The 25,341-nt window shown below is 41.1% G+C and overlaps 5 protein-coding genes across 5 annotated transcripts in view; 2 read left to right on the top strand and 3 right to left on the bottom strand.

Moving 5' to 3' along the window:
* Positions 1-4,541, top strand: part of LOC108098337 (angiotensin-converting enzyme) — a 42,515-nt gene extending 37,974 nt beyond the window's left edge. The window contains exons 8-9 of the mRNA XM_017201177.2: positions 3,229-3,369; positions 4,047-4,541. Of these exons, the coding sequence (XP_017056666.1) occupies positions 3,229-3,369; positions 4,047-4,347 (442 nt within the window). The 3' untranslated portion in view covers positions 4,348-4,541. The remainder of the gene's footprint in view (positions 1-3,228; positions 3,370-4,046) is intronic.
* Positions 4,542-6,561: 2,020 nt separating this feature from the next.
* LOC108096763 lies at positions 6,562-24,286 on the top strand. The gene is made up of 17 exons (XM_043208810.1): positions 6,562-7,035; positions 9,877-10,051; positions 10,107-10,224; positions 10,289-10,989; positions 11,226-11,614; positions 12,075-12,099; positions 12,217-12,397; positions 12,597-13,154; positions 13,506-13,709; positions 13,763-14,018; positions 16,274-16,474; positions 16,955-17,100; positions 17,161-17,270; positions 20,016-20,119; positions 22,838-23,178; positions 23,510-24,052; positions 24,117-24,286. The coding sequence occupies exons 1-17, from the start codon at positions 6,733-6,735 to the stop codon at positions 24,211-24,213; spliced, it is 4,452 nt and encodes a 1,483-aa protein (XP_043064745.1). The 5' UTR covers positions 6,562-6,732; the 3' UTR covers positions 24,214-24,286.
* LOC108098355 (delta-like protein C) lies at positions 16,138-18,533 on the bottom strand. The gene is made up of 3 exons (XM_017201200.2): positions 17,971-18,533; positions 16,862-17,398; positions 16,138-16,522 (listed from the first exon to the last, which is right to left on the bottom strand). The coding sequence occupies exons 1-3, from the start codon at positions 18,432-18,434 to the stop codon at positions 16,213-16,215; spliced, it is 1,311 nt and encodes a 436-aa protein (XP_017056689.1). The 5' UTR covers positions 18,435-18,533; the 3' UTR covers positions 16,138-16,212.
* On the bottom strand, positions 18,844-19,508 carry LOC108098356 (nephronectin). The gene is made up of 2 exons (XM_017201201.2): positions 19,266-19,508; positions 18,844-19,207 (listed from the first exon to the last, which is right to left on the bottom strand). The coding sequence occupies exons 1-2, from the start codon at positions 19,427-19,429 to the stop codon at positions 18,994-18,996; spliced, it is 378 nt and encodes a 125-aa protein (XP_017056690.1). The 5' UTR covers positions 19,430-19,508; the 3' UTR covers positions 18,844-18,993.
* LOC108098354 (fibrillin-1) lies at positions 19,931-22,225 on the bottom strand. Its single transcript, XM_017201199.2, has 3 exons — positions 21,864-22,225; positions 21,001-21,564; positions 19,931-20,504 (listed from the first exon to the last, which is right to left on the bottom strand). The coding sequence occupies exons 1-3, from the start codon at positions 22,151-22,153 to the stop codon at positions 20,012-20,014; spliced, it is 1,347 nt and encodes a 448-aa protein (XP_017056688.1). The 5' UTR covers positions 22,154-22,225; the 3' UTR covers positions 19,931-20,011.
* Positions 24,287-25,341: the final 1,055 nt, after the last annotated feature.

The raw sequence follows: 25,341 nt of genomic DNA, 5'->3' as shown, positions 1-25,341 counted from the left end.
TATGGCCAAGACAAAAACCGGACCGACTTCTTGCCGACTTGGAGCGACTGCATCCGCAATGTTTCTAAACGACAAGAGAAAAAAAGCAGTCGGCGCGGTAAAAAAAAAAAAATGAAATAAAATAAAACTAAGCCATCTGAGTCGCGATCTTTGAAGGAAGCTGTTGGCCATTCGTTGTCGTGGTCGCCTTAGTTTGTTTAGACCCCACGCCCATGGCGCTTAAATGATTTGCTGGCCAAGAGAGCGGTGTGGCCAACAGGGCGTATGCCTAATACCCCGGCCATTGGCTTCACTTCGGCATCGGGCCACGTTTTCTGTGCAAACTTTTTGGCATTTTGACATATCAAGTGAAAAGCCTAAACGATTTCCGACAACCAACCAGTTTTTTTTTGCTTGGCTTCAATTTTTGTTTACAAAAAATGCACATTACAAATGCGCATAAATTTTGGTAATATTTAAATAAATCTAAAAGTTGTGAATTAGTGCGGCCAGTGGGAGATTGAAATTATTTTATGGCCATTAAATATTCCGAAAGGAATCAATTTGACATTTCGGGCTTAATACAAAAAACGGGACAATATAATAACAATAATTGCATTGATGAATAATTTTATTATATAAAATATCGTTTTCATTTTTATACCCAGTGCTTTAAAGTAAAATTTTATCAGAAAATTTGTTTTGGAATTTTTGCAATACAAAGTGATCTTACAAAATTAATAGTACTAATCTGGGCCTTAAATCAATGTGGGAAAATTCACAACATTAAAACCTCATGAACCAAATGTTTTGTCGCAAAATTGTAACTTGAAAGTCATGAACTCGGAGTGTTATAATTAATTGATATTGCTCTCGGATTCCCCCACTGCCAACTCCATTACAAAACCTGACCCGTTTCCACCCGATGAACATGCTCATGAAAGTCAAGGTCGGCCGTAAAAAACAAAACAAAAAAAGAAGAAAACAAGAAACCCAAAAAATGTGTAACTCTCAAGCAATTTTCGCTTTGTCAAGCGAAACAATAAGAAGTGATTTTTTGGCCTAAGAGTAACAACATTAGCAGCAAATTACAGGCGGCACAATAATTTGAGGCAGACCGAAAAGTTTTCGCGAAACGATTGAATGCACTCATGGGTCCGCCAGTCAATCAGTCAGTCATGGACATTGAACCACTTTAGGGGCATGGCAATCAGCTACTGGCAACTGGCAACTGGCTAGAAAACTACTACTGAACTAAGTAAGAAAACTAAACCAAAAGCGATCCGAGACAGCAGTAACCCAGTGTGACCTCAACGGGCGACATTCACATCAGTTGGAAGAATCAAACTTGAATTAAATTATAAGCTCAAACTAGAAATCTATAAGCACGCCATTTACGGAAAAACTAGAGTACTCGATTCGTTAGTGTGGGTAAGCCAGGCACTCAGAAACTAGTTAAATGAAAATTTTCCTCTTTGCTTTCCTTGAGTGGAGAGTCACAAATCGCGAAAAACGAAAAACCGGCATTGTGCAAGAAGTTAGCGGCTGAAGTCTTTTGATTGTCCGCAAAACAAGACGGACAGAAGCAGAAATGTCAATTGCCATCGATCGCCTGCTTAAGGGGAAAATGGCCAACGATCGCTCAGCTGGCTGGTCCATTCAACAATTGGCCAAATGAATGGCTCGGCAACGAGACGAGAACCCGAAAACCGATCATTAGCAGCGATCGCATAAACGACATCGCTCATACGCCCCGCGGCCATTGGATAATCGCACTCGCTTTGTGGTCTCTCTGAAAAATTAAAGATTTTTCGCATATTTTTCATGAAACACATGTTCCATGTCGCCAAGACGTTGAAAAGAATTTTCGCAACATTTAATTTTAGCACAGAGCAGCTTAGGTGCTCTGGCAGCAACAAAAATTGGACTAATTGCCGACAATGTTGGCTCTGATTGACTGGACCAAGACGGCCAGACTGGCCGAGTGTTTGATTGAATGATTGAACGAATGAATGGCAAGCAGTAAAACAGTGGAGCTGTATAGCAGTACAGCACAGCAGCAGCACCACAACGAACCACACCAACTAAAGCAGCTGCCTAATCCCTGTTATTGGGTCATGTCGCGTCTCTGGGAAAATGTGGCGACGATGTGGCAATGTGGCAACCGCTGCCAAGTGCCAAAAACATAACACACCACCAGAGCCAGCGATCCACCGATCCACTGAGCCACTGAGCCACTGAACCACCAAGCCAAGTGGTTGCAGTTGCAGTTGCAGTGTTGCTGTTGTTGTTACTGTTGCCGATGCTGATGCACTTAATGGTGCCGGGGCACGTTGTCTCTACGTCTGGGAGTCTTGCAGCCGTGATCGAACATTGTGAAAAGTGAGCATTAAAAATGCCATTTTTTTTTTCCTCAACCCCACTTGCAACATTCTCGCTGGGAGGAATGTACATTGGTATTATGTGGGGCGGGGGTGATAATGGGAATCGAACGACCCAAGACCTCTATTTTAACACTTCAACTTCATGTTTGAAACTCTGAATGGGGAACCCCCAAGCAGAAGGCCGAAAACAAATTATAAAGTCTTCCCTCTCATTTAGAAAAGAAGAGAAACAAAAGAAATCCATTAGTTGAACTTGTTCTTGGCCCTCAACTTATTTGCTAGTTTTGTATGCTTAAAAAATCCCCAAACGTTCCCAACATATTGCATAATGATTATAAATCAATAAACAGTGACTTGGCACAAAAGAAAAAAGTGTTTCTTCGAAATTATAGTTCCTATTTAAAAGCGAAATTTAGCTGCTTAGGATAAAGCCAATTCGAAGTTACCTTTTGTATAATTGCTGCTTGATTGCGCAGCCGTCGCCATAAAAATACAATAAAAATGCCATAAACATAAATGTGATTAAATGAGCATAAAGCAAATGGCAATTACAAGACCACAAAAATTGACTTTTGCATGATTTCGAAACTGCAAGAGAACGACTTTGGTTTGTCCGCCGCAGCGAATTGCTTCAGTTAAAGGCTTCAACTGGAGCTCGACCTTGAGCCAGAATGCCGCTCGTTCGGACAACTCGTCGAGTGCAGCTTAAAAAACTGACAACCGCCAACACCAAACTCACAAACTGATTCAGCTCTCAACTCTCACTTGAAACAAATGACAATATTTACATTGACCAAGAAGCGTGACCGCGGTCTAACTCGAAATCGAAATCATGAATTAAATACATGTTTCCCTCTACTTGCAGATACTTTTTCTCCACGGTTCTGCAGTTCCAAATCTATCGAGGTCTTTGCCGTGAATCTGGACAATACATCCCGGGGGATCCCAGGAAGCCACTCCACCAATGCGACATTTACCGACAGCCAGCAGCAGGAAATATTCTCAAGTAAGTTGTTTACAACGCTTTTATATGACAAATATTTATTGAAAATCAATAATTTAAACAAACAAACTAATATTTATTAAAAACACCTGGAAAGCTTTTAAATTTCATAATATAAAAGTCAGCAACATCATCTGAACTTGATCAAATTCTAAAGAATAAATTAGCCAAATGGTGTATTGCCGTATATATTTCTAGTTTTTGACGTAAGCATTAGGCTGTTATTGATTTTTAATTTAAAAAGAATTAATGTATGGGCAAAATGTATTTTTGATGTTCTTTTTTATATTGATTTTAACATAAACCCATTTCACAGATTCGCGTTACTGCCATCATAAATCGTTTTAAACTACTCTTGTCCATTTCCATCCATTGTTTATATAATGAAGGCTGTTATTGTATTTCAATTTAAAAAGTATAAACGTATAACTAACATGTGTTCTTGTTTGGTTTTTTTTTTTAATTTTTATTTCAACATAAAACCATTTAACAGATATATGTTACTGCCATCATAAATCTTTTTAAACTACTTTTGTTCATTTTCATTCATTGTTTATATAATTTTCCTAAAAAAATGCTTAAAGTATTAAAGCTGCAAGAAAAATTATGTAAATAAAATGTAATAAAACTTTGTGTTGTTATTGATTAGTGTTTTACTAATTTTCTCTTAACAACTTTAGAACTCTGATGTCCAAGGGAGCCTCTCAACCGTGGCAAGAGGTCCTTGAGGAAACTTTCAGGGATGGTCGCTTGGATGGCAGTGCTCTTCGGGAATATTTTGCTCCTTTGGAGGAATGGCTACGCCAGGAGAATCTGAGAACAAACGAATATATTGGATGGAACTACGATGGAGACTACTGCAAACGGAGCATTGAAACTGCCGGTCTTCAAGTTTTCGGAGGATACTACAATGCTGGCTTCATGCAACAGCCATCGTCTTACCTTTTTCCACTGATCTTTTCAATATGCTACCTTTTTTAAGAATCTGTAAACAAACAGTCAGACAAAATGTTGTTCCACTTACTACTTCCGCTTATTCAAGTCGCGCCTATAACCAAGTTGAACTTGAATCAATGCCAAAAAATACACACACACACAATTCTAAAATTAAATAAACGAATAAAAAAAAATAAACGCAAATCTGACAAATTGCCCGACTGGCTGCACCCTAAAAATTGCAACAAAATGGAAAATTAAAATTGATGATTGATCGAAGTGGGGATACCTTGTGGCTTATTAGAATAAAATAGAACCAAATTATTATGGATACAAATTGAAACTTATTTATATAAAAAGTAAACCAATTTAAATCACTTTCTAGTTACTTCAACTCTTTTGGATCCCTAAAGATTTCCATAATCCTGTCATGCACTATTGTTCTTGGGTTACCCCTCTTGCAAAACCAGTATCGAATGAGAGAGGGATTTCGGGGGCTCTGGGGCAGCTTAGAGTGCAATTGCAATTGCAACCCATGCGGGTCATTGGAACTCCGGCGTCGCACGCACATTGCTCACTCATTTGTTGGGTTTTTGTTTTGTTTTTGCTTGCCTCGTTGTTGCTCACAATTTAATCAAATAAAATAAATAAACCTGATGCAGTTTCTGCTGTTGTGCTTTTGTTTTTGCTGCAGCTGCTACCCCAACTGCGGTTTCTGGTGAAGTGGCCAACTGGTTTTTTGTTGTGTATAAATTTGATTTAATAAATTGCAGGGGCAAAAACAACAGCAACAAGAGTAGCAACTTCGGTGTAAACAAGACAATCAACACTTGTGTGGGCGTGTCGGGTTTTGTTTGGGGCGGTGGTGCACGGTCATTTCAGTGGCATTGTTCTAAAGTTTATCTAAGAAATAAGACACTTTGGCTAAGTGAGTTGAGTGGAGCCGCATACTTTCCGTCAGCTTGTAATCATCTTAAATGAAGAAGATACTAATGGCGGGGTGCAAAGTACTTTAAATTCGCTTCAACCAGTTAAGTCTGTATGATCTTTATTAATCTGAGAAGATTTCATTTATACTGACTTGAGTAAATTTATTAGTTAATTTGTTATGATATGTTGACAGCACAGGTGCTACTGGTAAGCGGATTGATTAATGCGAAAGTTGATTATGAATTAAGTAAACATCATTGAAATTAAGTTATTAAAATAACAGGTAAGGTATTTTTTGTTTTATCAAAACAATTATATTATAGATAACAGAATGTTTTTGCATTCACTTAAGTTTTGAGAGACTTAAAGGCAAGTTTGACAGCTTATAGATAAACAAAATAAAATAATTAACTTGTGAGTAATCAATTAGTAATCTATCACTCATAGAAACATAAGAAAATGGTTGGGCTTTGAGCTTAATATTTGAATGTATATAATTATTTTTCCTAAATAAAGAATTCTGTAGCTATATAATTTGATCTTTAGTCATGTTGGATTACTTCGGTAGAATTCTCCCACACATCTGTGGTTCCAGTTAATCAAATTAAGGCTGAAGAAAAGCGCAAGGCGAATCGAAACAAAAGTGACAACGAAAAATGCGTTGAGAGTCGGGTTTTTGCCCCGCAATGACAGCCGCATGTTAAGGACATGATCAACATTTCAATTAGATGCAATCATCGCCCTCGTCGAAAAATCGCTTTGGGGAGTTCAGTTTTATTATTCGCTTGCAGTGGAGACTTTTCCGTGTGTTTAACGGGGTGCTTTACATTTCACTTTCGCTTTGTAGAATTGTTGAGCTGGATGTGCAGTGCGTACTTCCGCTCTCCACTCTCCACTCGCCGATCTCCAGTCCCTCACCTCCCCGAACGGCCTTTATTGGCTCGACGACGACGACAATTTGCAATAACTACTGTATTTGTTGGCGTTTTTTGTCGTAGTTTACTTTATTTCGAGAAGGAACATTCGGGTGAGTAACAGAATCAGCGCCAACGGGGAAACAGTTTTCACGAGACTCGCGATCCATTCGTACACGCAGCGCATATCAAACAAGTGAAAAAATATTAAATCCTAATTGGGATCAGAATTCAAACAGAATAAGAGAAAGTGAACTGTTGTTAGGGATCAAAAAAAGAATAATTATACATAAAAAATTAAAGATTAACTTTCATTAAATGGACTTCTTAACTTAATCCTTTATATTAATACAACATCAATGGATTCCTAAATATAATGACACATAAGTCATTTTAATTGAAATTGTATAAGTGCTTAAAAAACTGTGTTCCATTAAAAGTATTTTAACTATTTTAAAAAGTCTTTTCTAAAATTTCCTTAAATTCCAGTTTTTAGATCTATTAAAGCTTTAATAATTTAAACATCCTGTGAAATGATGTGAAACTGTTATTTCATAATTTTTCTATCGAAATAAGTAAATCAAAAATGCCTCGTGAAAAGTTGATGAGAAAACTGCTGCTGCTCCTTGCAATTGTGATACCTTTGGGATCCGGTCAAAACAGCAGCCTAAAAATCAATAAGAACCTTAAAGATATCGAAGCTGGGGCCGTGGCCCTGCCCGCGATTCAGAGTCCCGGGAATATTTGCATCCGCGAGGAGCCCTACGTGGAGCATGTCCAGGTGCCCGAGATGCAACCGGTGCGCGTGCGCACCTCCAGTTGGTGCATGGAGATCCCGCCGCGATGTGCCACCTACAAGACGGAAATGCGCGAGGTGGTGAGGGTCCAGGTGAGTTGAATTCGCCTCCGGAGCACCGAGGGGTATCCACCAAATGGTCGCAGGTGTTCCACTGCCGGCTCTGCCTTTGCGGGCATCTGTTGCATCATCGAAATCCCAGCCAGTGGCAACACCTTCGCCGTGGCCACTTTTCCCGCCATCTTGGGGCAGTCTGCGCCAGAAACCTGATTTCGATTTGCCCAACCAGGAAGCCGCTCGCGACGTTATCCATAAATTGCCCCGATTCGATGACCGACTTTGATTACTTTTTCGCAGCGTATGTATAAATATCGCTCGCTTTATGGGTTCTGTTCGCGACCAGTTGAATTGCGCAATTCTGGTCAATCTGGACGGGGTTTCCTGTCCTTCTGCACTGGAGAACGGAAGCCGCAATGAGTGGCACTTGTGGCAGCTGTGCTCTTGCCACAGGAAGATGCAGATGCACTTCACCCGGCCGAGATGCATGCGACCGGTTTTGACCCGAAGAATCCAGTTATGTGTGTCCTTGACTGGCAAACTTCTTGAACAACTGGGCACATGCGGCGTATACGCGTTGTTAATGTATTGATACATTGGTAGAGAGATCTAAAATTTGAATTAAAATTTTTTACAATTTCCGGTTATGAATATTTTTTGTTGATCATCTTAGAAAGAAAAAAGAGAATATATATACATTCAATTTTATTAAATCTAGTAAACAAAACAATATAGTATTTATAAAAATAATAGTCATTACATTAATTTATCAAATTCTTTTTAATGATCCCTCATCATTTATTTAAAAAAAACAAGAACGACTACACTTACATCACAATTTGTTAAATGCAACATTGATAAATGATGATAGCTGATCCCCCATTAGTGTCAATAAATAATTATTATTTTTCGGCAATTGTCTGTGCCACACAAGCATACTATTAGGCCCACACTACCCACCGCCTGACCATTTTTACCATTTTGACCATTTTGCGCAGTGGGAAAAGCGAGGAAAACAACGGCAGCGGCCAAGTGTTGACCAAGCTTGGCCAGAATCCGGTTGCAATTGCCTGATCCGAGGGGTTTAATCAGGCTCGGCTGGTTATTTTTTTTTTCTATTTATTCAGTTATTTATTTTGTTATTTATTTTTTGTATGCTGCACTGGGGGTTGGCAAAATAATTATGTCATGGTGTCAGTGATGGAAAGTGCAAATGAAAAGCGGAAAATCCAGCACTTATGGCCAGGCTGGATGGCCTGGCCAACCGATCAGCGGCATTAAGAGCTCCACTTGTGCGCGGCGACTTGATGCCAAAGCTGTTGACACACTTTCGATTGCATCACTAAGCCGAGTTGCAAGCGTCGCCATCGCCATCGCCATCGCCATCGCCATGACAAGAGGCAGCCAGTTTTGGCTTAGTTTTTTGGCTTTTTCTCTCGGTTTCGTGTCTAATGATTTGTGCGAGTCGAGATCGCTCGCTCGCTGCCTGCCTCGAATTAATTTCATAATTATTTTAATTGGAGCTCTCGGGGCTCTCGCCATGTGAGAGGGTGCCTGCGGAGAATCGTCTTAATGGCCCGCACCCCAAAAATACATATTTCACCGATTGTCGCAATAATTTTCTAACCCTGCCGCATGCATTCCTTGCGATTTTGGTCAACGCCTGCTTGGCCAACACTCGGCTTTTGGTCAGGAAATGTTGCCACTAATTCGCCAATTTAATTTAATTAATTAACATCAACATGAATGCCTTAAGAAGTTCGAGTCAAAGAGGGAATAGGATCTGATACCTGGGCTAGTTGTAATTTGAGCCTCAAAGTGCCGAAAGATTTTCGATAGCTTTCCAAAGAAAAATTTTCATTGCAGCTGATTGATGGGCAACAACAACAAGAAAATTAACCACCGGGAGGGGGTGGCGGTATTGGGTGGTTTGGTGGTGCGGTTAGTCGAGTGGCACATGTAGAAAATTGCTCAACTTGTATTCAATTACTGTATATGACAAACATTTGAAAAGGCAACCGTAATTATGCAGAGGCACAATGAATCAGAAGACCAAACTCGAATCGAATTTCACTGTTTATATTAAAATTTCCGCCTCATTCATCTGTGGTGGACACATATGCAGGCGGTTACAGACGCAGATACAGATACACATCCATCGTTCAGATACGAATCCATCAACGAACAATGCGTGAGTCGGGAAACGGACTGGGATTCAATCTGGAAGCGGAATGAGTGTGAGAAGCTCCCCCGGATAACTGATTATCCAATTAAATTGGCAACTCAAGGGGTATTCGGGGGCGATGCGTGTGCTTCTGGAGGGCGGTACTGTGCCCTTCACTCAACAACTTACAATAATCTCCATCTTAATTTTGTAACTGAGCGGAGATGGGTTAAAGTCCACAGGGGCAAGTGACACTGAGGCGTTGACAGGGCTGATGGAGAGCTCTTGGCAAGTTTATCCAATTAATGGACTCTAGCAACGATGCCCTCTTCAGCGTCGCAGATCAAATGAATTTCTGTGGCAGTCCAGAGGTTTTTAAACGAACGCTTATACGGCATACTTTTTGGCTTTGGCTGATGTATGATCACTAAGAAAAAGCTCATTGTTATATCATTAAATATTTAAATTTAAAGATAAAGATTTTTGCCATATTTGTCTTTTACTATTATTTCATAATTTATCTATGTATTTTTAACAAAATTGAGTATTTTTCACCTACTTAAAAAACATAAAACAAATGTAAAAAAACAATTATAGACACAAAATGTAATTGTCATGTTGTAATAAAAAAAAGTTTAATTTTGAGCAAATAATAATTTTGTAAAATAAAATTCTTTAAAGTGGTTTTCACAATTTGTTAAATATTTTTTCAGAAATTAAACAAAACGCGAACTGTTCGCTTTTGCTGCCAAGGCTACGAGGGAAATCTTTCAGACAGCCAAGCCACATGTAAGCCGATTTGCCGGGGCGGCTGTGGGCGTGGCAGTTGCGTAATGCCCGACATTTGCAGTTGCGAAGAAGGTTACATTGGCAAGCATTGCACACAACGTAAGAAATGATTTTAATCTATATAATTATGTGATTCAATGTGTTACTTTCAAAGGTTGTGATCACGATCGCTGGGGTTTGGACTGCAAGAATCCTTGTCAATGCCAAAATGGAGCAGCCTGCGATAATAAATCGGGCTTGTGCCACTGCATAGCTGGTTGGACAGGGCAGTTGTAAGTAATACTTTTTACTTTTGAAGCCTTCAATATAGTTTTGTTATGTCTTTCCATTACTAAGTTGCGAACAGCCTTGTCCTCAAGGAACCCATGGCATAATGTGCCGCAAGGCCTGCGATTGCGATGAGAAACCTTGTAATCCCCAAACGGGTGCCTGCATCCTGCAGGATCATCCACTTGAGCTAAATGTGAGCCATGTAATCGTAGAGACTGTTAACTCCACCCTGGAAAAGATGGGTATTATTCCACGACCCACAACGCCTCTTCCAATTCCCGAAGTCATCTTGATTAAGCAGCCGGTGAATCAGGAGAATGCCCAGCACTCCCCCAAGATAATAGTTCACCAATCGGGCAGTGAGCTCCTCGAGAATCTCCATTCGGCCGCTGCTGCTGGTGTCCCAACTCCAGAGGTTATCCACGTCATCACAAATGGGATTACTTCGCCGCAGGAACATCTCGCAGGATTTGTGGGATCCGATTCCAATAAAAGCAAGGCGGCAGCGGATCATCAATCCGGTTTGGTAACAACACTGGTCTGCATAATGCTCCTTCTGCTGATTGGAATCGCAGTGGGATCACTTTACGTTTACCGGAGGTATCTCCACAAGAATTCTGATGTTTACAATGCCAATGGAATGGTAACCACATTGCCAGCCAATCCGGAAGTGGTTCTCACCGAAGCTGCTATTTTGGGCAAGAACTTTCACGAACCTTTGCCCGAACCTCCAGTGGTCTTTGCGGTCAAGCCCCAAGCGAACGAGGGTATGTAAGTGTCTCGGCCGACCTTAAAATAGCTATATATATTTTCAACAAAAAAAATATACAGGAAAAATATATATTTTAATACCATTATTATATCTAAAACACAAGCAAGGAAACCCTAATACTATGTTTTTATAAAAGATTCTTATGTCTTTACTAATAATAGTCCTTTCACTGACTTAAATGTATAAATTAAATTTTAAATTAAATTAAATTTTTTGTATTACGTTTTTTAGCAACACTTCCAGAATTATATGACACACCCAGCAATAACTCATCGATTAAAACGCCGCCTTACGCTTATGCTAGAAAGGAGTCTCTCTACTCAGTGGTTTCACCAAAATCGCGAAAGGGCAGTTTGGATTCCCATCTGTACGACGAGATCCGTTACCACCAGCAGCACCACCACCAGAATCAGCACCACCCACGGAACCACCAACACGTCCAGCACTCCACAACTGCCTCCGCATTTCTGCCGGCCAGGCCACAAGTGATGCCAGTAAATGACCAGTTCTCCAACGGAGGTCATCTTCCCCATCAAAGATCCCATCATGTCACCCACTTGATAATCCCCCCTCAGAACTCAAATTTCTTACAGGTCCCAGCACAAATCACAGCCAAAAGAGTTGCCCATCTATAAGAACACAGTCTATTAATATAAATGCCTTACCAAAACATAAGTTTTTCCTGTAGATATTAAAGACTTAAAACTTTGGTAAATTTAACGAACTGTACAAATCATTTTTATTATATCCAAATATGTTTTTGTTAATTAAGTATTTTTTTAAATATTACATATATTTTAGGTAAGCTTAATATGCCCATAATGCGTGAAATATATTTGAAAATTTAATTAATAAATGTACATTACAACTCAGAATTTTGTTTATGTAAATTTTTTTATTTTTCATGCATACAAAAAGGAATAAAATTTAAACTTTCTTGATAAATGCGGTTTAAATAAGTCCTCTATAAGGTCCACTATCTGCCATAATTCACTACGAATATTTAACTGAATAGCTATAAGGCCTGAAATATATCTTAAATTTGATGTAAAGCATTTTACTAAGGCACAATATTTATAGCTTAAATTGTGCGCTCTTTTCTGTGGTGTTTTTGGATCGTTTTCTGAGAATGAGAGCCAATGCTGATAAGGTCCCATAATACATCAAAATCCCATGTCAGCTCGTTCATTCGCTCCTCGACATCGAAGCTCAAAACAATAAGGCGGCATGCACTTTTGCGGACCGTCGCTTGTTTTTACCGCTCTGCTGACGCTGGCGGCATTTCCTGTCCCGATTGATTCCGATTCTACGGAGCTTTTCGGGGATATAGTGAGTCTGGGAGAATTCGAGTCTCTGAGTCTGACCCGGGAGCACCAACAACATCTTTGCCATCGGGAGGTGCCGTAAGTTATACAAAACTTTTATGCTTTTTCTCGTCATGAATGATACAAAATTTAACTACTTGTAATATTGTAAAATATTTCGAATCAAACATCTACGCTTCGATGTATAAATAATACATTGTATTATAATGTAGGCTATATTATAGGCTTAAGTTTCCGGGAAACGTCAAAAAAGATTAACAAGATTACTCGATTACAGCACTGTGTTTTTCCAAATCGAGAAGGATTCCCCGGTGCGCGGCAATGGATCCACCATTTACTACCATCGCGTGGAGGTCTGTTGTGCGGGTTACCGTAGAGATCAGTATTCCCAGAAATGTGTGCCAGACTGCTCGTCAACTTCGCCGGACAACTGCCGGAATGGATTCTGTCGCGATCCGGGAAACTGCGAATGCTTCGAGGAGTTTGTTCGCAATGAGCACGGAGCCTGCATTCACACCTGTCCAATTGCCTGTCAAAATGGCAGGTGTTACTTAAATGGCACCTGTTCCTGCCACCAAGGATTCGTTCTCGATCAGGACACCCGAAAGTTCTGCCGACCCCTGTGCTCGCAGGCATGTGGCACCCACGAGGAGTGTGTGGCACCTGGGAAGTGCGACTGCTCCCCCGGGTACCGAAGAACTCCGGAATTGGGATGTCAACCAGTCTGTGCTCCAGACTGCGGATTCGGAAAATGTGTGGCTCCCAACCAGTGCGAGTGCTTCGCGGGATTCATAAAGCGGCCAAACCGAAATGTCTGCGAAGCAGAGTGTTACCTGTAAGTATTTTGAACCCGAAATGATATTTTTATATATCTATTCGACTACATGTTTAAGTCAAATATTATAGAAGATACAAAAGTAAGCTAAACACAAACGAATGTATTAATTAATAAGTAAAAATAGTTCCATTATCATCAGAGTGAAGTATATTTGTAGTTCAATGTATTGAGTGAACTTTGGATTTGTTTATTGAACCTACTAAAATATTCCGATTATTTGTTAGCTTTAACTTTTTCAAAATTTTACACATTAATCTTCTTATTATTACCTTACCATCTTAACTAACCAGCTAAATGTGTTTTTTATTTGAATTGAAATGTATTTATTCTGTTCAAAATACTTTCCAGAAATTGCGAGAACGGGTTCTGTGAGTCGAGGTACAAATGCCACTGCCGCGAAGGATATCGCTACGACGTGAACTCCACGAGCTGTTTACCTCAATGCCTCGACAATTGTGGCCAGGGAAATGGAGTGTGCATTGCGCCAGGAGTTTGTCGCTGCTTCGAAGGATACGAAGCCCACGGAACCGAGTGTAGACCCAAGTGTGAGAGGTTTGTTTTGCAAGGTCAAGGCTTCCCCCATTCATGGCATTATTCATTCGCAGATCCTGTGGAAAATACGGTCGCTGTGTGGCCCCCGAAATCTGCGGTTGTGGCGAAGGTCAACAGCACTGTCTAAACGGAAGTTGTGATGATGTGGAGCACTGTAATTGTCCCAATGGCGAGACACACTTCATTGATCGCTGCCTGAAACCCAACCAACTTAGCCAACAGTTCTACAGCGTCGAGAGGAGAAAGCATTTCAATCTTCAGCTGGCTTACGAGTTTAATGCCCTGATCGGGCGTTTATTCAATTTGGTCTAAGAAGAAACAATAAAAATTTTAGGTCGAAATTAGACGGCCTGGCACGTTAAAAATTAAAAGTCGTAAGGTTGTGTCGTTTAATAAAGGGAATTTATTTGGCTTTTTGCTGATTTCTTAGATATAACTTCAAAACTGCTCAATAAGTAATGTGCTTTTTAGTCCGCTGCTTAATTAATTATTAATCAACAAGGGTGTTTCAAAAAACCGTGTTCGAATTGAATAAACCTATTTCCATTTAAAGTTCCCATAAAGTTCCGAGTAACTGATGGACCAAATAGAAAGATTTTGATTTTTCGGCATCCGAACAATCGAGTTGCATCTCGAACAAAATCTGAGTTAATCAATTTTGTAGCATGCAGACCGAGCACTCTGATTCGCGGACAGCCTTCGAGAATAGTCAACACTTGGTGGTTGGTAATTTCAAGCGTAATCAGGTTAAGAATTTCCAAGTTTCTTAGTTTACGCAGGCCACTCAAGGGAACAGTATCGCAGCGGAAGAAAAGTTCCCTTAGCGAGGCAATCTCGCAGAGTTGCTCCACCTGATCGGCACACAAGCGGTTTCCATACAAACTGAGGCTTTCCAGCGGAGTGCCCGTTTTGTGGATCAGTCCCTCAATGAAACCTGCCCTCAGAAAGCGAGAGTGAAAAATCTCCAAGTGCGTCAGTTTGGGCAACTGACTCACGATTTCGTAGGGCACATTTAAACCCATAAGACTGCTTAAGTGTAAACTGTTCAGATTGCCACAGTTGTTCACTATTACCCTAAAGTTCTCCGCGGTGGGTGTTTTAATGAAATTCTCAATTTCCAGGTGGCGGAGTTTTTTCATTTTCAGGCAGGCCATGGCCAAACACTCGGCATTCATTCCTGGAAAAATACGAATCACGAGTGATTCTAAATTCTCCAGCACATGCAGACCATCTCCACTATAGTTTTCTGCCTCTAAGTTCAGTTTCCGGAGGCAGGGCAGTTTCACTAGGCTAAGAACAAAATTTCTGCTCGTCTTTGCCGTCGAGAATTCAAGATTGACGTGCAGGGATGTAAGACTCTTCAACTGTAACAGATCATTCCATCTTGGCCGTTCAATAATCATTCCCAAGTGTTGCAAACGTGGACAAAAGATCCGCAGAAGCCACAAACTCCAATCTGCATCTACATGAAAACTCAACCATGACTCATAGCTGATCACATTCTCATTAACGATTTCCAGCAATTGAAAGAGCTCGTATACGCTTATTTCCGACGTGACGCTTTCTGTAATTCGCTTGTATTTCACACATAAAGTTTCAAAAAGCGGTTCAAGACGCAGATTTGATGCAGCCAGTCTCAGTTGGTCACCCACGCTCAAATATGACAAAACTCGTTCCCAGCAGTAGGTGTTCAATAAAAATATTTCGGGTGTTTTCGAAACCAAAGATCCAGCTGCGTTTTTCTCCTCATTTCCATCGGAGATTGGTTCTAAAACCGAAGCGTTTTTGACTGTGATTTTGGGACGCTTTGTTCCCCGAACATCTTCCCAATGTTCTGACTCATTTTTTCTTGTTTCTGGTAAAGTCTTTTCCCCATCACTCGTTTGCTCCTTATCTCCACCACTTTCGGCTTTGCCGATTCTTCCGCTCATTTTTGAAAACCACACGCCTCGGGTTTCGGGAACGACTGACCAGATCGGCCCCATCATGGTACAATTATACAAGGTAGTCTCGTCGGCTGCAAAATTGTTCGGGTTCTTTCCCATTTTGATACTATCGATGGTGCTGGGCATTTTTCACATCACTGAAACTAACACTAAATATGAGGTTTGGTTGAAAGATTTTGGGTAAAAGAAATAAAAACAAGAAAGGAAGCACCATCGAAGCTTTGACGATTTCTTTTATTAATTTTTTATATTTCCGACTATTGATATAGTCGTCCGATTTTGATGAAATTAAATTCGGTATTCAAGAGTCGTTAGAAAAATCTATATTCCAAAAATCATGCAACAGCACTGTCTAAACGGAAGTTGTGATGATGTGGAGCACTGTAATTGTCCCAATGGCGAGACGCACTTCATTGACCCAACCAACTTAGCCAACAGTTCTACAACGTCGAGAGGAGAAAGCATTTCACTCTTCAGCTGGCTTACGAGTTTAATGCCCTGATCGGGCGTTTATTCAATTTGGTCTAAGAAGAAACAATAAAGATTTTAGGTCGAAATTAGACGGCCTGGCACGTCTGGCGTCCCTTAATGCCGCTCTTGATGAATCCCGGCTTGCAGATGCAGAAGTTGGGGGCACTGCAGAATCCATTCTGGCATCCTTGGGCGCAGTGGGGCTGGCAGATGTTGCGCTGGTGTTCGTCCTTCACGTATCCTGTCCGGCATTCGCACTGGTTGTTGCCCACGCAGACGCCGTTCAAGCAGGGCAGGTCGCACTTTGGCACACACTCCGACGACTTCCGGTCCCACTCGAAGCCGGAAGTGCACTCACAAACGTCCGGGGCAATGCAACGGCCGTTCTTGCAGGGGCTAAGTTGAAGGGGATAAATTAGGAGTTAATTGGTTTGGTTAAAATATATCAAAATATATCAAATTAATATAATAGATTTGTTTCATAAAACTTTATTTTTAATGCATCTTCTGAATAGACAAACACCTGTTTTTATTAGCTTAATTGATCCTAATTGATAATGTTCGAAAATTTAAGAATTTGTATTTAATCTTGAATCTGTGTCTTTCTGGCTTGGAAAATATTGAAGCTATATATTTTGAACTTCTTTTTAGGCCAGTGTTAGCTTTTTATGCCATTAAAAGTAACATAAAATTCTAGTTCTATATGGCTAACATTTAATGGTTAATTCTACTTACACGGAGCAGATGGGCTCGCAGCGACCTTGCAGCTTGAGGTATCCGCCGTTGCAGGTGCAGTGACCCGGAGCGGTGCACTTGCCGTTCTCGCAGCTGTCGCAGACCGGTTCGCAGGATCCGTCGGCGGCCAGGCGGTATCCTTCGAGACAGGCGCACTTGTTGGGCGCCACGCACTTGCCGAAGGTGCAGCCGGGGTTGCACTTCGGCTGGCAGTACTTGCCACTCGTGGGCTCCAAAGTGTAACCTTCGCGGCAAAGGCACTCGTTCTTGTCGTTGCAAGCCCCATTGCCACATCCCAGGGGACAGGTGGAGATGCACTTGCCCTCGGAGGTGCGAACGTGGCCGGGGATGCAGACACAGGTGTTGGGCGCCGTGCAGATTCCATTGGGACAGTCATCGGAGCAGATCGGTTCGCATCTGCGGTAGATGTGCGGGTTGCGCTCGTATCCCTCGCAACAGACCTCGATGCGACTCATGTCCGGAGTGGTTCCGTTGCCCACAAAATGATCCCGCGAGTTTCGCAGAAGGGAAGCGGTTCTATAAAGTATCAAAAAATAATTTCAAAAGTAATTCATTTATGGTAAAGCGCATAAATAAAAGTCTTTATTTTGAATAAATAATTCTTCAATTTAAGAATATTTTCGAGAGGCGAACTGTATTTGAAATAGCTTTTAAAAACATGCATAGCCGCAATTTAGTTGGCAGCACCGCTTTTTAAGCACTGTAGTTTTCCCTTCAGAATACAAAAATCTTTTATTTAGGTTCTATATAAATGCCAAATATTTCAGATTATCAAAGATGTCCAATATTAAGCCCTTTAAATTAGTTAAACTAAATCGCAAAGCACTAACTTTGAGCTTATCGTGGAACTTTCTGCCCGTTGCATATTAAATTCAACCACATTATTAGCTTGGCATACATACACTCGTAAAATCAAGTCGCATTTAATTATCAGGCCAGCGGAGGAAGTTGAGGTCGTTAGTTCACTATTTTAATTGTTTGCCTTGTTTTTGAATGCCCTCCGAAATGGGCGATAACTTTAAGTGGAATTACAAAAATGTTTTCCACCCGGTTGGGACTATTTTTTCGGTTATCCCCGGAACACTTACGGAACTTCCTTGAAGCACACACCGCTGGCCATCGCAGATCGGGTTTTATTGATGAACAGGGCCGTTTCATCGAGGACTTGAGGTTGCCGGTGAATTGGTGGAGTCACCGCCTGTACGTAGTGTCCATAAAGTGGAGGCAAAGTGGCCGGTTGGTAGGTTTCGGCCGGCACAGATCCACTGGAACCCTGGTTAACTTGGTTTTGGTTGCTCCAGCCGTAGTTGCCCTGGTTCTCATTGTTCCAGGAATAGTTGCTCTGGTTCTGTTTGCTCCAGGAATAGTTGCTCTGGTTGTAACTGCTCCAGCCAAAATTGGTTTGATTGTAGCCATTACCATTTGTGGAAAGCTGGAGGTTTCCCGATGCCGGCTGGCGTGTCTTGATGCCAGATGTCTTGAATTGTCCCTGGCCCAGAGAACAGATGGCCAGCAGAACACTTAAAGCCAGAAGCTGACACGATGACCTCATGGTGATGTCACTCACGGATTACGGATTACGGATTACCAATTACGTTTGGAAACTGATGAAGCAACTGAGTCCACGTCCGGTGGCGACTGTAGTTGCACTTCGACTAATCGACTCCCGATGCGAAGCTGGCGGACTTCTCAGCCACATATCGCCTCCGGCGACCTCTGGTTCCCCTCCTAATCAGCACCTCGCCATTGGAGCGAAGGTTTGCTCTCTCTCGGCAAACCGAATCGATCGCTTCTATCATTTGTGCGGCTCGTAAACAAAACTCATTGCTGCTGGGCAATTCCAAGAAATGTTTTGCGTATGACTTCAGGTACCCATGAGATGTAGATGAGCACATAAGATGATAAATGGCTGGCAATAAAGTCGCTGAACATGTTGATGAAAGTTCTAAACAACAATTGGGGAAGCTTTTTAAAATATATGGAAATATTTCAAGATAAGAGATTCGGCAAAATTAAAGACCTCGGTAAAGGTACTTTGATTTTAAAACTTATATAAACTTATTAAATTAGCTACATTTTTGGTTTAATTTTCTAATATATTCTTTTGTTTATTAATCTTCATCGTAGGTTAAGCGACAACGTTTTCTTTCTCTGGAGTATCCCGGACCACATTGGCAATTTCCCGGTGCTAAACACACACCATTCGAGCAATCCTCCAAACAAATGGGTTCACACTTTAGAATCTGGGAAGTGCCCTTATTCACATAGCCATCGCAGCAGTAGGAGATCTGTCGGTTTCTGGAATTCGGATTGACGGTATCCACGCTGAAAGCAAATAGATCTTGAGCTTCATTCCGGGAATCAAGATTTATATTTCACCTACCTAAGAGTTTTGTAGCAAATACCAGAGGGTCTTTCGGCCAGAAGTTCCCTGTGCCAACTTGGAGCGGTATCCACTCTCTTCCAAAATTGGGCGGCAGTGGGCGTGGGTAGCTCGATCGCCAGACCGGCGATAAGAAGGCCAATCAGCATGGATGTCAAGTGCATTTCGCTCCGGCTTTCAACTGAGAGTGAGGTCGGATTTAAACGCGAGCGCCGTGCTCGCCAACGTCTCGGAGCTACTAAATTGTAGTCTGTGTCAAGCTCGACTTTTAAGTGCTCGGAGAAAGAAATGTTCTATATTCGTCTGAAGATAATTACTATTTCCACACCCGGCATTCGTGGGGTATATTGCTTTGCCAGATAACAAATAAAATTAACAAAGTTTTATTTGATTAAAAGCTACTGTTTATTCTTTATGCTTTAATGTAGTTTTTATTATGTAAATAAATTTTTAGAACAATAAAAAAATGTTGACTTTTAAATAATTATGATAGAACAAAAATGGCCGGGTAAATAAATGAAGTCAACCAATCTATATACATATGTACCTTATTTATAAGTTCAACTTTTTTGTAGATAAATCAATTTCTTAGTTATTTTATTTTCAAGAGTATCTCGAAAACTTCCTTAAATAAAAAGAGATGAACCCACTGATAAGACTAAGAGTTTTTAGAAATGTATGAGTATTTATTGGTGACTTCTTTGTGACTCTGAACACTAGCGAGTATTTTTTGGGGGAACCTTATCTCAGAGCCACCACATCAAGCTGTTGGTGCTCAGATTGAAGTGCCTGCCCAGCAGCAGATCGAATTCCTGGATCAGGGAGGCGTTCACCCGGATCGGATTCATCGAGGCGTAAGTGGTCACCGTATCCGGAGACATACACTTGTCGATAAATCGCGTGGTGCCCACCTGGCAGCGACATCGTCCCATCGAGTTGCACAGTCCGTGCTCGCAGCGCTGGTAAGTGCGATCTGGACCGGGAACCAAGGCACATCCGCAAACATTTGGGGCAATGCACTTCCCGTAGAATCCACAACCTCTGTCGCAGACCGCCTCGCATCGCTCGCGATTCCGAACGTAGCCCTTGAAGCATCGACAGTTTCCCGGGGAAATGCACACTCCGTTCTCGCAGTTATCCCCGCAGTCCGGCAGACAACTCGTTGTGTTTTCATCATAGCGGAATCCATTTTGGCACACACACGTTGTGCTGTTCGCACAGAAGCCGTTCTCACAGCGCCTAAAAACAATTAAATTTTTTTAATTTTAAATTTAATGAACTATAGCACTCTTTTAGACGATAACAGAATATTTCTTGCCATGTCACTTATTTAAAAATTTGAAGCTCAACTAAATTTAATGTTCTAATAAACATGAGTAGAATTTTAAGCTTGGTTTTTGCTTACTAAATATAAAAATTAAGCAAAGGTTTTGATGTCGTTATTGAAACATTTTTAAAAAACATGAACGCTTTTAAATCGCTGCATTTAAGACAAAATGTGTAAGATTGGTTCTGTATAATATAAATCTATTCAATTAAACGAAAGCCAAATTAGTCTAGCATTTAAGGCCAAACACCAAAAATAAGTGTTTTCCCTTTAAAATTGTGAATAGTCTACTTTCATTCAGTGGTATAAACTGATTTTTGTATTAAACCAAGGTTATTTCTTCTTTTGAATTTTCAACTTATTCAGTTTGAATTCCGTATCGTCGTGGTAGCAATCAAAAATACTTACTGGTAACATGAGCTTTCACAGGAGATCCCGCCATTCCGTTTTAGATATCCGGGGAAGCACTTGCATTGGTTGGGACCCACGCAGTAGCCATAGCCGCAGTCCGGAATGCAGACGGGCTGGCAGCCCAGAGCAGCTGATTCCCTCAATCCTCGGGCATAGCCCTCGGCACAGGAGCACTTTCCCGGCTCCAGACACACCTCGTTGTGGCCACAGGTGGTGTTGCACTGCGGTTGGCAAAACTTTCGCGATCCATCCAGTTCAAATCCCCGATCGCAGAGACACGTGCCGTTGAGGAAGCACCTTCCATGCGGGCAGCCCAGTGGACAAGTGGGCACACAGTTGTTGCGATAGTTGAGGACAAAGTCGTCGAAACACTGGCAGATCCCTCCGGCCACACAGAATCCATTTTCCTGGCACCTTTCTCCGCAATCGGGGACGCACTGGCTCCAATCGTACTCGTACCTCCGCCATCCCTTGCAGCAAACCTCGATCACGTTTAAGTACCGATTGGTGGTGCTGTTGCCCACGATCTTCACCTCCTTGTCGTACTGGAAGAAGACGGCTCTGGCAAAGGGATAATGGCATATTTTATGAATTAAAATATCTTTTAAATATCCTTTAAAACTAAAAGGTTTAGTTTGATTAGCAAACAATTTCCAAGATTTTTTTAGGAAAAATTTAAATGCTCTAAATTTTCATTTGGCAATTTTTAGAAAATATTTTAAAATATATTTTTTTAGTACTGTTTGATATAAAGAATTTTGATTATTGTTCGTTTTTGCCATGCAGGAAAGAACAACAAAATTTAAATAATAATGTAAATAAATATGTGGCTATGAAAGCTCTTGTATCCATTCACTTACGGCACTTCGCGGTAGCACTTGTCCGGATGTTCCCCCCTTCTTGGCAGCGATAGTCCGTTGGGGATGATGTAGGGCTTGCGACTGGTGGTCGAGGAGGAGAGGCGTCGCTGGATGGCCTCCTGCTCCCGCTGGAGGTCCCGCTGGTGCTGCTCCTCGCGCAGGCGCAGCTGCTCGTCCCGCTGCTGCTGCAGCTGCTGCTCGTGCAGTTGCAGCTCGACGGCGTGCAGGACGCAGAGGAACAGGACCAGGAGCACCGATTGGATGCACAAGGATCGCAGAAGTGGCGACATCGCCCAGAACCACGGAAGAGACTTCTTTGCGTCTCGCTACCGAAGCGCTCAAGTCGCGCTTGTTTACTGCTCCGGCGACGACGCAGTTGGACCAGTCTCTAATCACAGCCGGGGGCCAAGATAAGAGGGCTCTCAGCTTTTAATTGGGAACCGAGAGGAGGAGACCCAGGGCCCACAAGGCCAATGTATGTCAAGTGAGAACGACTATAGATTGTTTTATGTGGTTTCATTGCTAATTGTAATACCCGCTTTGCTTCTTTCAACAGATAGAGATGGAACTTAAAAAAAAGTTTATAATATATAATAAAAAATTTATTAAAAAGAAATAATGAATAACTTAATAAATAATAAAGGACTTAAAGCATTCGACTAGTTTTGATTCTATAATCATTGGCACAAAAAGTGATTTCCGATTTCGTTTTTTTAAAAGCTGCAAGTTTATATAATATTTGTGCGACTAATTCTGTGGTTACTTATTTAATTTAAAATCAATTAAAAAAGATAAAAAATGCATATGACTAAGGTAAATTCAAGTCGTAACTATTAAGAAATCAGCTTAACATATTTTTGATTCCCTCGGAAACGAAATGGCTCTCTATTTCGCCTATGCATCGAATATAGGTTTTCTGATAAGCCAACAAAACAAAATCTGTGTTCAAGCGGGAAAAATTAGTAGAATTTTAGCTGGCAAATTGTGAGCACATTGAAAACAAAATGTCGTTACTGGATGTGGGCCTTTGTCTGGGCTTTATTCAGATATTGGTTTGCCTGCCCACAATTTACACAAATGTGCCCAACTACTCGGATCGATACAGTCGCAGGCCAGTATCTCAGGATCCAGGTGCTGGTAGCTATGGCCGCGGCGGGTACTTGGAGAACAGGCAGTTGTCATATAATCGAATGGCCCAAGGAAGTCTCGAGGATCCACGAAATGTGGAACGGCAGCCAATGAGTCGCGAATATATGATTCGATCCCATGAAACGCCGACCGTTGGAGGGCAGCACAAGTGCCGCATTTGGGTTCCGTAAGTCTTGGGTTACACTGCAAAATAGGCAATAAATTGTAGAAATACTTCTAAGGAACAAATCAATTATAAATTTCACCTTGAAAAATTGTTGTAAAGTAACCACTCATATTAAGAAAGCCATTCAATTATGCTTATTATGATATATATTAAGACGTTTGTCGAAAGGGAAATAATACTCAAAATAACTTAAGAAATTTCCGAATACAAACTTAATACGATATACGCTTGATTTGCAAGCTTTAAACAAAAACACTTTCCGGTTACAACTCCCTCATATCCTTTGCAATAGTAACCAATGCATTAAGGAACATTTTGGAACTCTTTCCAGACCGGACTCGGTGGAGAAGTTCGTGCACCACAGCTTCATCCAGACGGACCAGGCCAACCGGCTGTCCCTGATCGAGGTCTGTTGCACGGGCTACTCGGCCAGTCGCCTGAAGGGAGTAACCGTGTGCCGACCACTATGTGGCTGCCAGAATGGGAGTTGCAGGAGTCCGGGCGAGTGCGAGTGCTACGAGGGATTCGTGAAGAACGACAACGGCGACTGTGTGTTCGCCTGTCCACTGGGCTGCCAGAATGGCCAGTGCTTCCTGGATGGCAGCTGCCAGTGTGATCCCGGCTACAAACTGGACGAGACGCGCCGCTACTGCCGGCCAATCTGCAGCAGTGGTTGCGGCAGCAGTCCGCGGCAGAACTGCACCGAACCGGAGGTCTGCGGCTGCTCCAAGGGATTCCAGCTAAGCGACGACGGTTGCCAGCCAGTCTGCGATCCCGACTGCGGAATCGGAGGGCGTTGCAAGGAGAACAACGAGTGCGATTGCGCACCCGGCTACAATCTCAAGGACGGCGTCTGCCAGGCCGACTGCTATCAGTGAGTCATGCTATATATATAACATACAATATAACTAGATTAGTCATGCCCCCATCTTTCGCAGAAAGTGCAACAACGGGGTATGTGTTAGCCGAAACAGATGTATCTGCGACCCGGGATTCACCTACCACGAGCAGTCGACCATGTGTGTTCCGGTCTGAAATTGAATCTATATTGTACTCCTTGGTATTATTGTGATTTTGATTCAACACGATTAAAAACTTATGAAATGAATTGTCTACTGCCTTTTTGCTGAATTTGTTTGTCACCCTATTAATAGAGTAATCAGTGAAAAATGAACGCTTAAATTTATTCAAGTTGCTTAAAATCTCTTATAATTTGCCACATTCCTTACCAGTATTAGTAATAAGTAATAAAATAACCCTTTTTTCATAGTAAAGTTTTCTAAAGAAAATTAGAACATTTATAAAAAATAGGTGAGTGGGACACTTCGGTACAAATTTTATTAATTAAAATCTAAAGTCTCAGAAAGCAATTCCATTATAAATTAAACGAGCTGATTTTAAAAGAAACTGTAAACAAATCATAAAATACAACTTTTCAATATCTTTTTTCTATTAATTAAAAAAAAATTTTTTTTAATAATTCTTTTTTTTTAATTTTTAATTTAATAAATAACATATATTTATTAAATTTTACACGCACTGCGTTGAGGATTATATTGACAATTTTGTGCAGTAGGGGACCTCTGGTTTTTAACAGAATAATGTCCACGGCGACAAAAAATTAAGTACACCATAATGGCTACAATCGCTACAATAAAAATGATGCCAAAAATCCAAAATAAAATCGTTTTCCATTCATATGAACCTTTTTGTGTTGTCGATTTCGGAGTGGGAGTGGCATTTAAATTCGGTGTGCTTGATTCTTCCAGTGTAGTTGATTTCGGAGTAGAACGTGTATATAAACTCCTTGTGCTCCTTGCTGGCCCTTGATATGTATTCTTTGTAGTAAAATCTATATTTGATTTTATTGTGGTTGTATTATATTTTGTGCTCCAAATTGTTGCAGGCGTACTGAGTTTAAAATGATGCGACTATGGGAAAACAAATTTTTTTTTTCTTTTTTAGTACAATAATTCACGAAAATAGTTTGCATTTACGTACACTTCTGTAAACATTGTAGCTAACAATGCTAGTGGCACAAAATATTAAACAGAGAAAAGTAAGTTGAAGCTTAAACATTTTTTTCTTAAAAGTCGACTGCTCTGCGCTGTTGCAAATAAGTTATAAAATGGTGAAAACGAATTTTGCTTAAACAATGTGCAT

Source organism: Drosophila ficusphila, unplaced genomic scaffold (genome assembly GCF_018152265.1).
Source record: "Drosophila ficusphila isolate 14025-0441.05 unplaced genomic scaffold, ASM1815226v1 contig_712, whole genome shotgun sequence".
In the NCBI taxonomy this organism is placed as follows: domain Eukaryota; kingdom Metazoa; phylum Arthropoda; class Insecta; order Diptera; family Drosophilidae; genus Drosophila; species Drosophila ficusphila.
This window is presented reverse-complemented; position numbering and strand designations above follow the sequence as displayed.

What these genes read in the sequence shown, in the direction of transcription:
- LOC108096763 (XM_043208810.1), top strand. Translation starts at nt 6,733, where the DNA reads ATGCCTCGTGAAAAGTTGATGAGAAAACTGCTGCTGCTCCTTGCAATT. An exon ending in CACAAATCACAGCCAAAAGA is followed by an intron (nt 11,615 to 12,074) that starts GTTGCCCATCTA and finishes CAATATTTATAG; the next exon opens with CTTAAATTGTGCGCTCTTTT. An exon ending in TGCCAGGCCGACTGCTATCA is followed by an intron (nt 24,053 to 24,116) that starts GTGAGTCATGCT and finishes CATCTTTCGCAG; the next exon opens with AAAGTGCAACAACGGGGTAT.
- LOC108098355 (XM_017201200.2), bottom strand. Translation starts at nt 18,434, where the DNA reads ATGAGGTCATCGTGTCAGCTTCTGGCTTTAAGTGTTCTGCTGGCCATC. An exon ending in GTGTGCTTCAAGGAAGTTCC is followed by an intron (nt 17,399 to 17,970) that starts GTAAGTGTTCCG and finishes GATACTTTATAG; the next exon opens with AACCGCTTCCCTTCTGCGAA. An exon ending in TGCGAGCCCATCTGCTCCGT is followed by an intron (nt 16,523 to 16,861) that starts GTAAGTAGAATT and finishes CCTTCAACTTAG; the next exon opens with CCCCTGCAAGAACGGCCGTT.
- LOC108098356 (XM_017201201.2), bottom strand. Translation starts at nt 19,429, where the DNA reads ATGCACTTGACATCCATGCTGATTGGCCTTCTTATCGCCGGTCTGGCG. An exon ending in ATTTGCTACAAAACTCTTAG is followed by an intron (nt 19,208 to 19,265) that starts GTAGGTGAAATA and finishes ATTTGCTTTCAG; the next exon opens with CGTGGATACCGTCAATCCGA.
- LOC108098354 (XM_017201199.2), bottom strand. Translation starts at nt 22,153, where the DNA reads ATGTCGCCACTTCTGCGATCCTTGTGCATCCAATCGGTGCTCCTGGTC. An exon ending in AAGTGCTACCGCGAAGTGCC is followed by an intron (nt 21,565 to 21,863) that starts GTAAGTGAATGG and finishes TCCCTTTGCCAG; the next exon opens with AGCCGTCTTCTTCCAGTACG. An exon ending in TGTGAAAGCTCATGTTACCA is followed by an intron (nt 20,505 to 21,000) that starts GTAAGTATTTTT and finishes AATTGTTTTTAG; the next exon opens with GCGCTGTGAGAACGGCTTCT.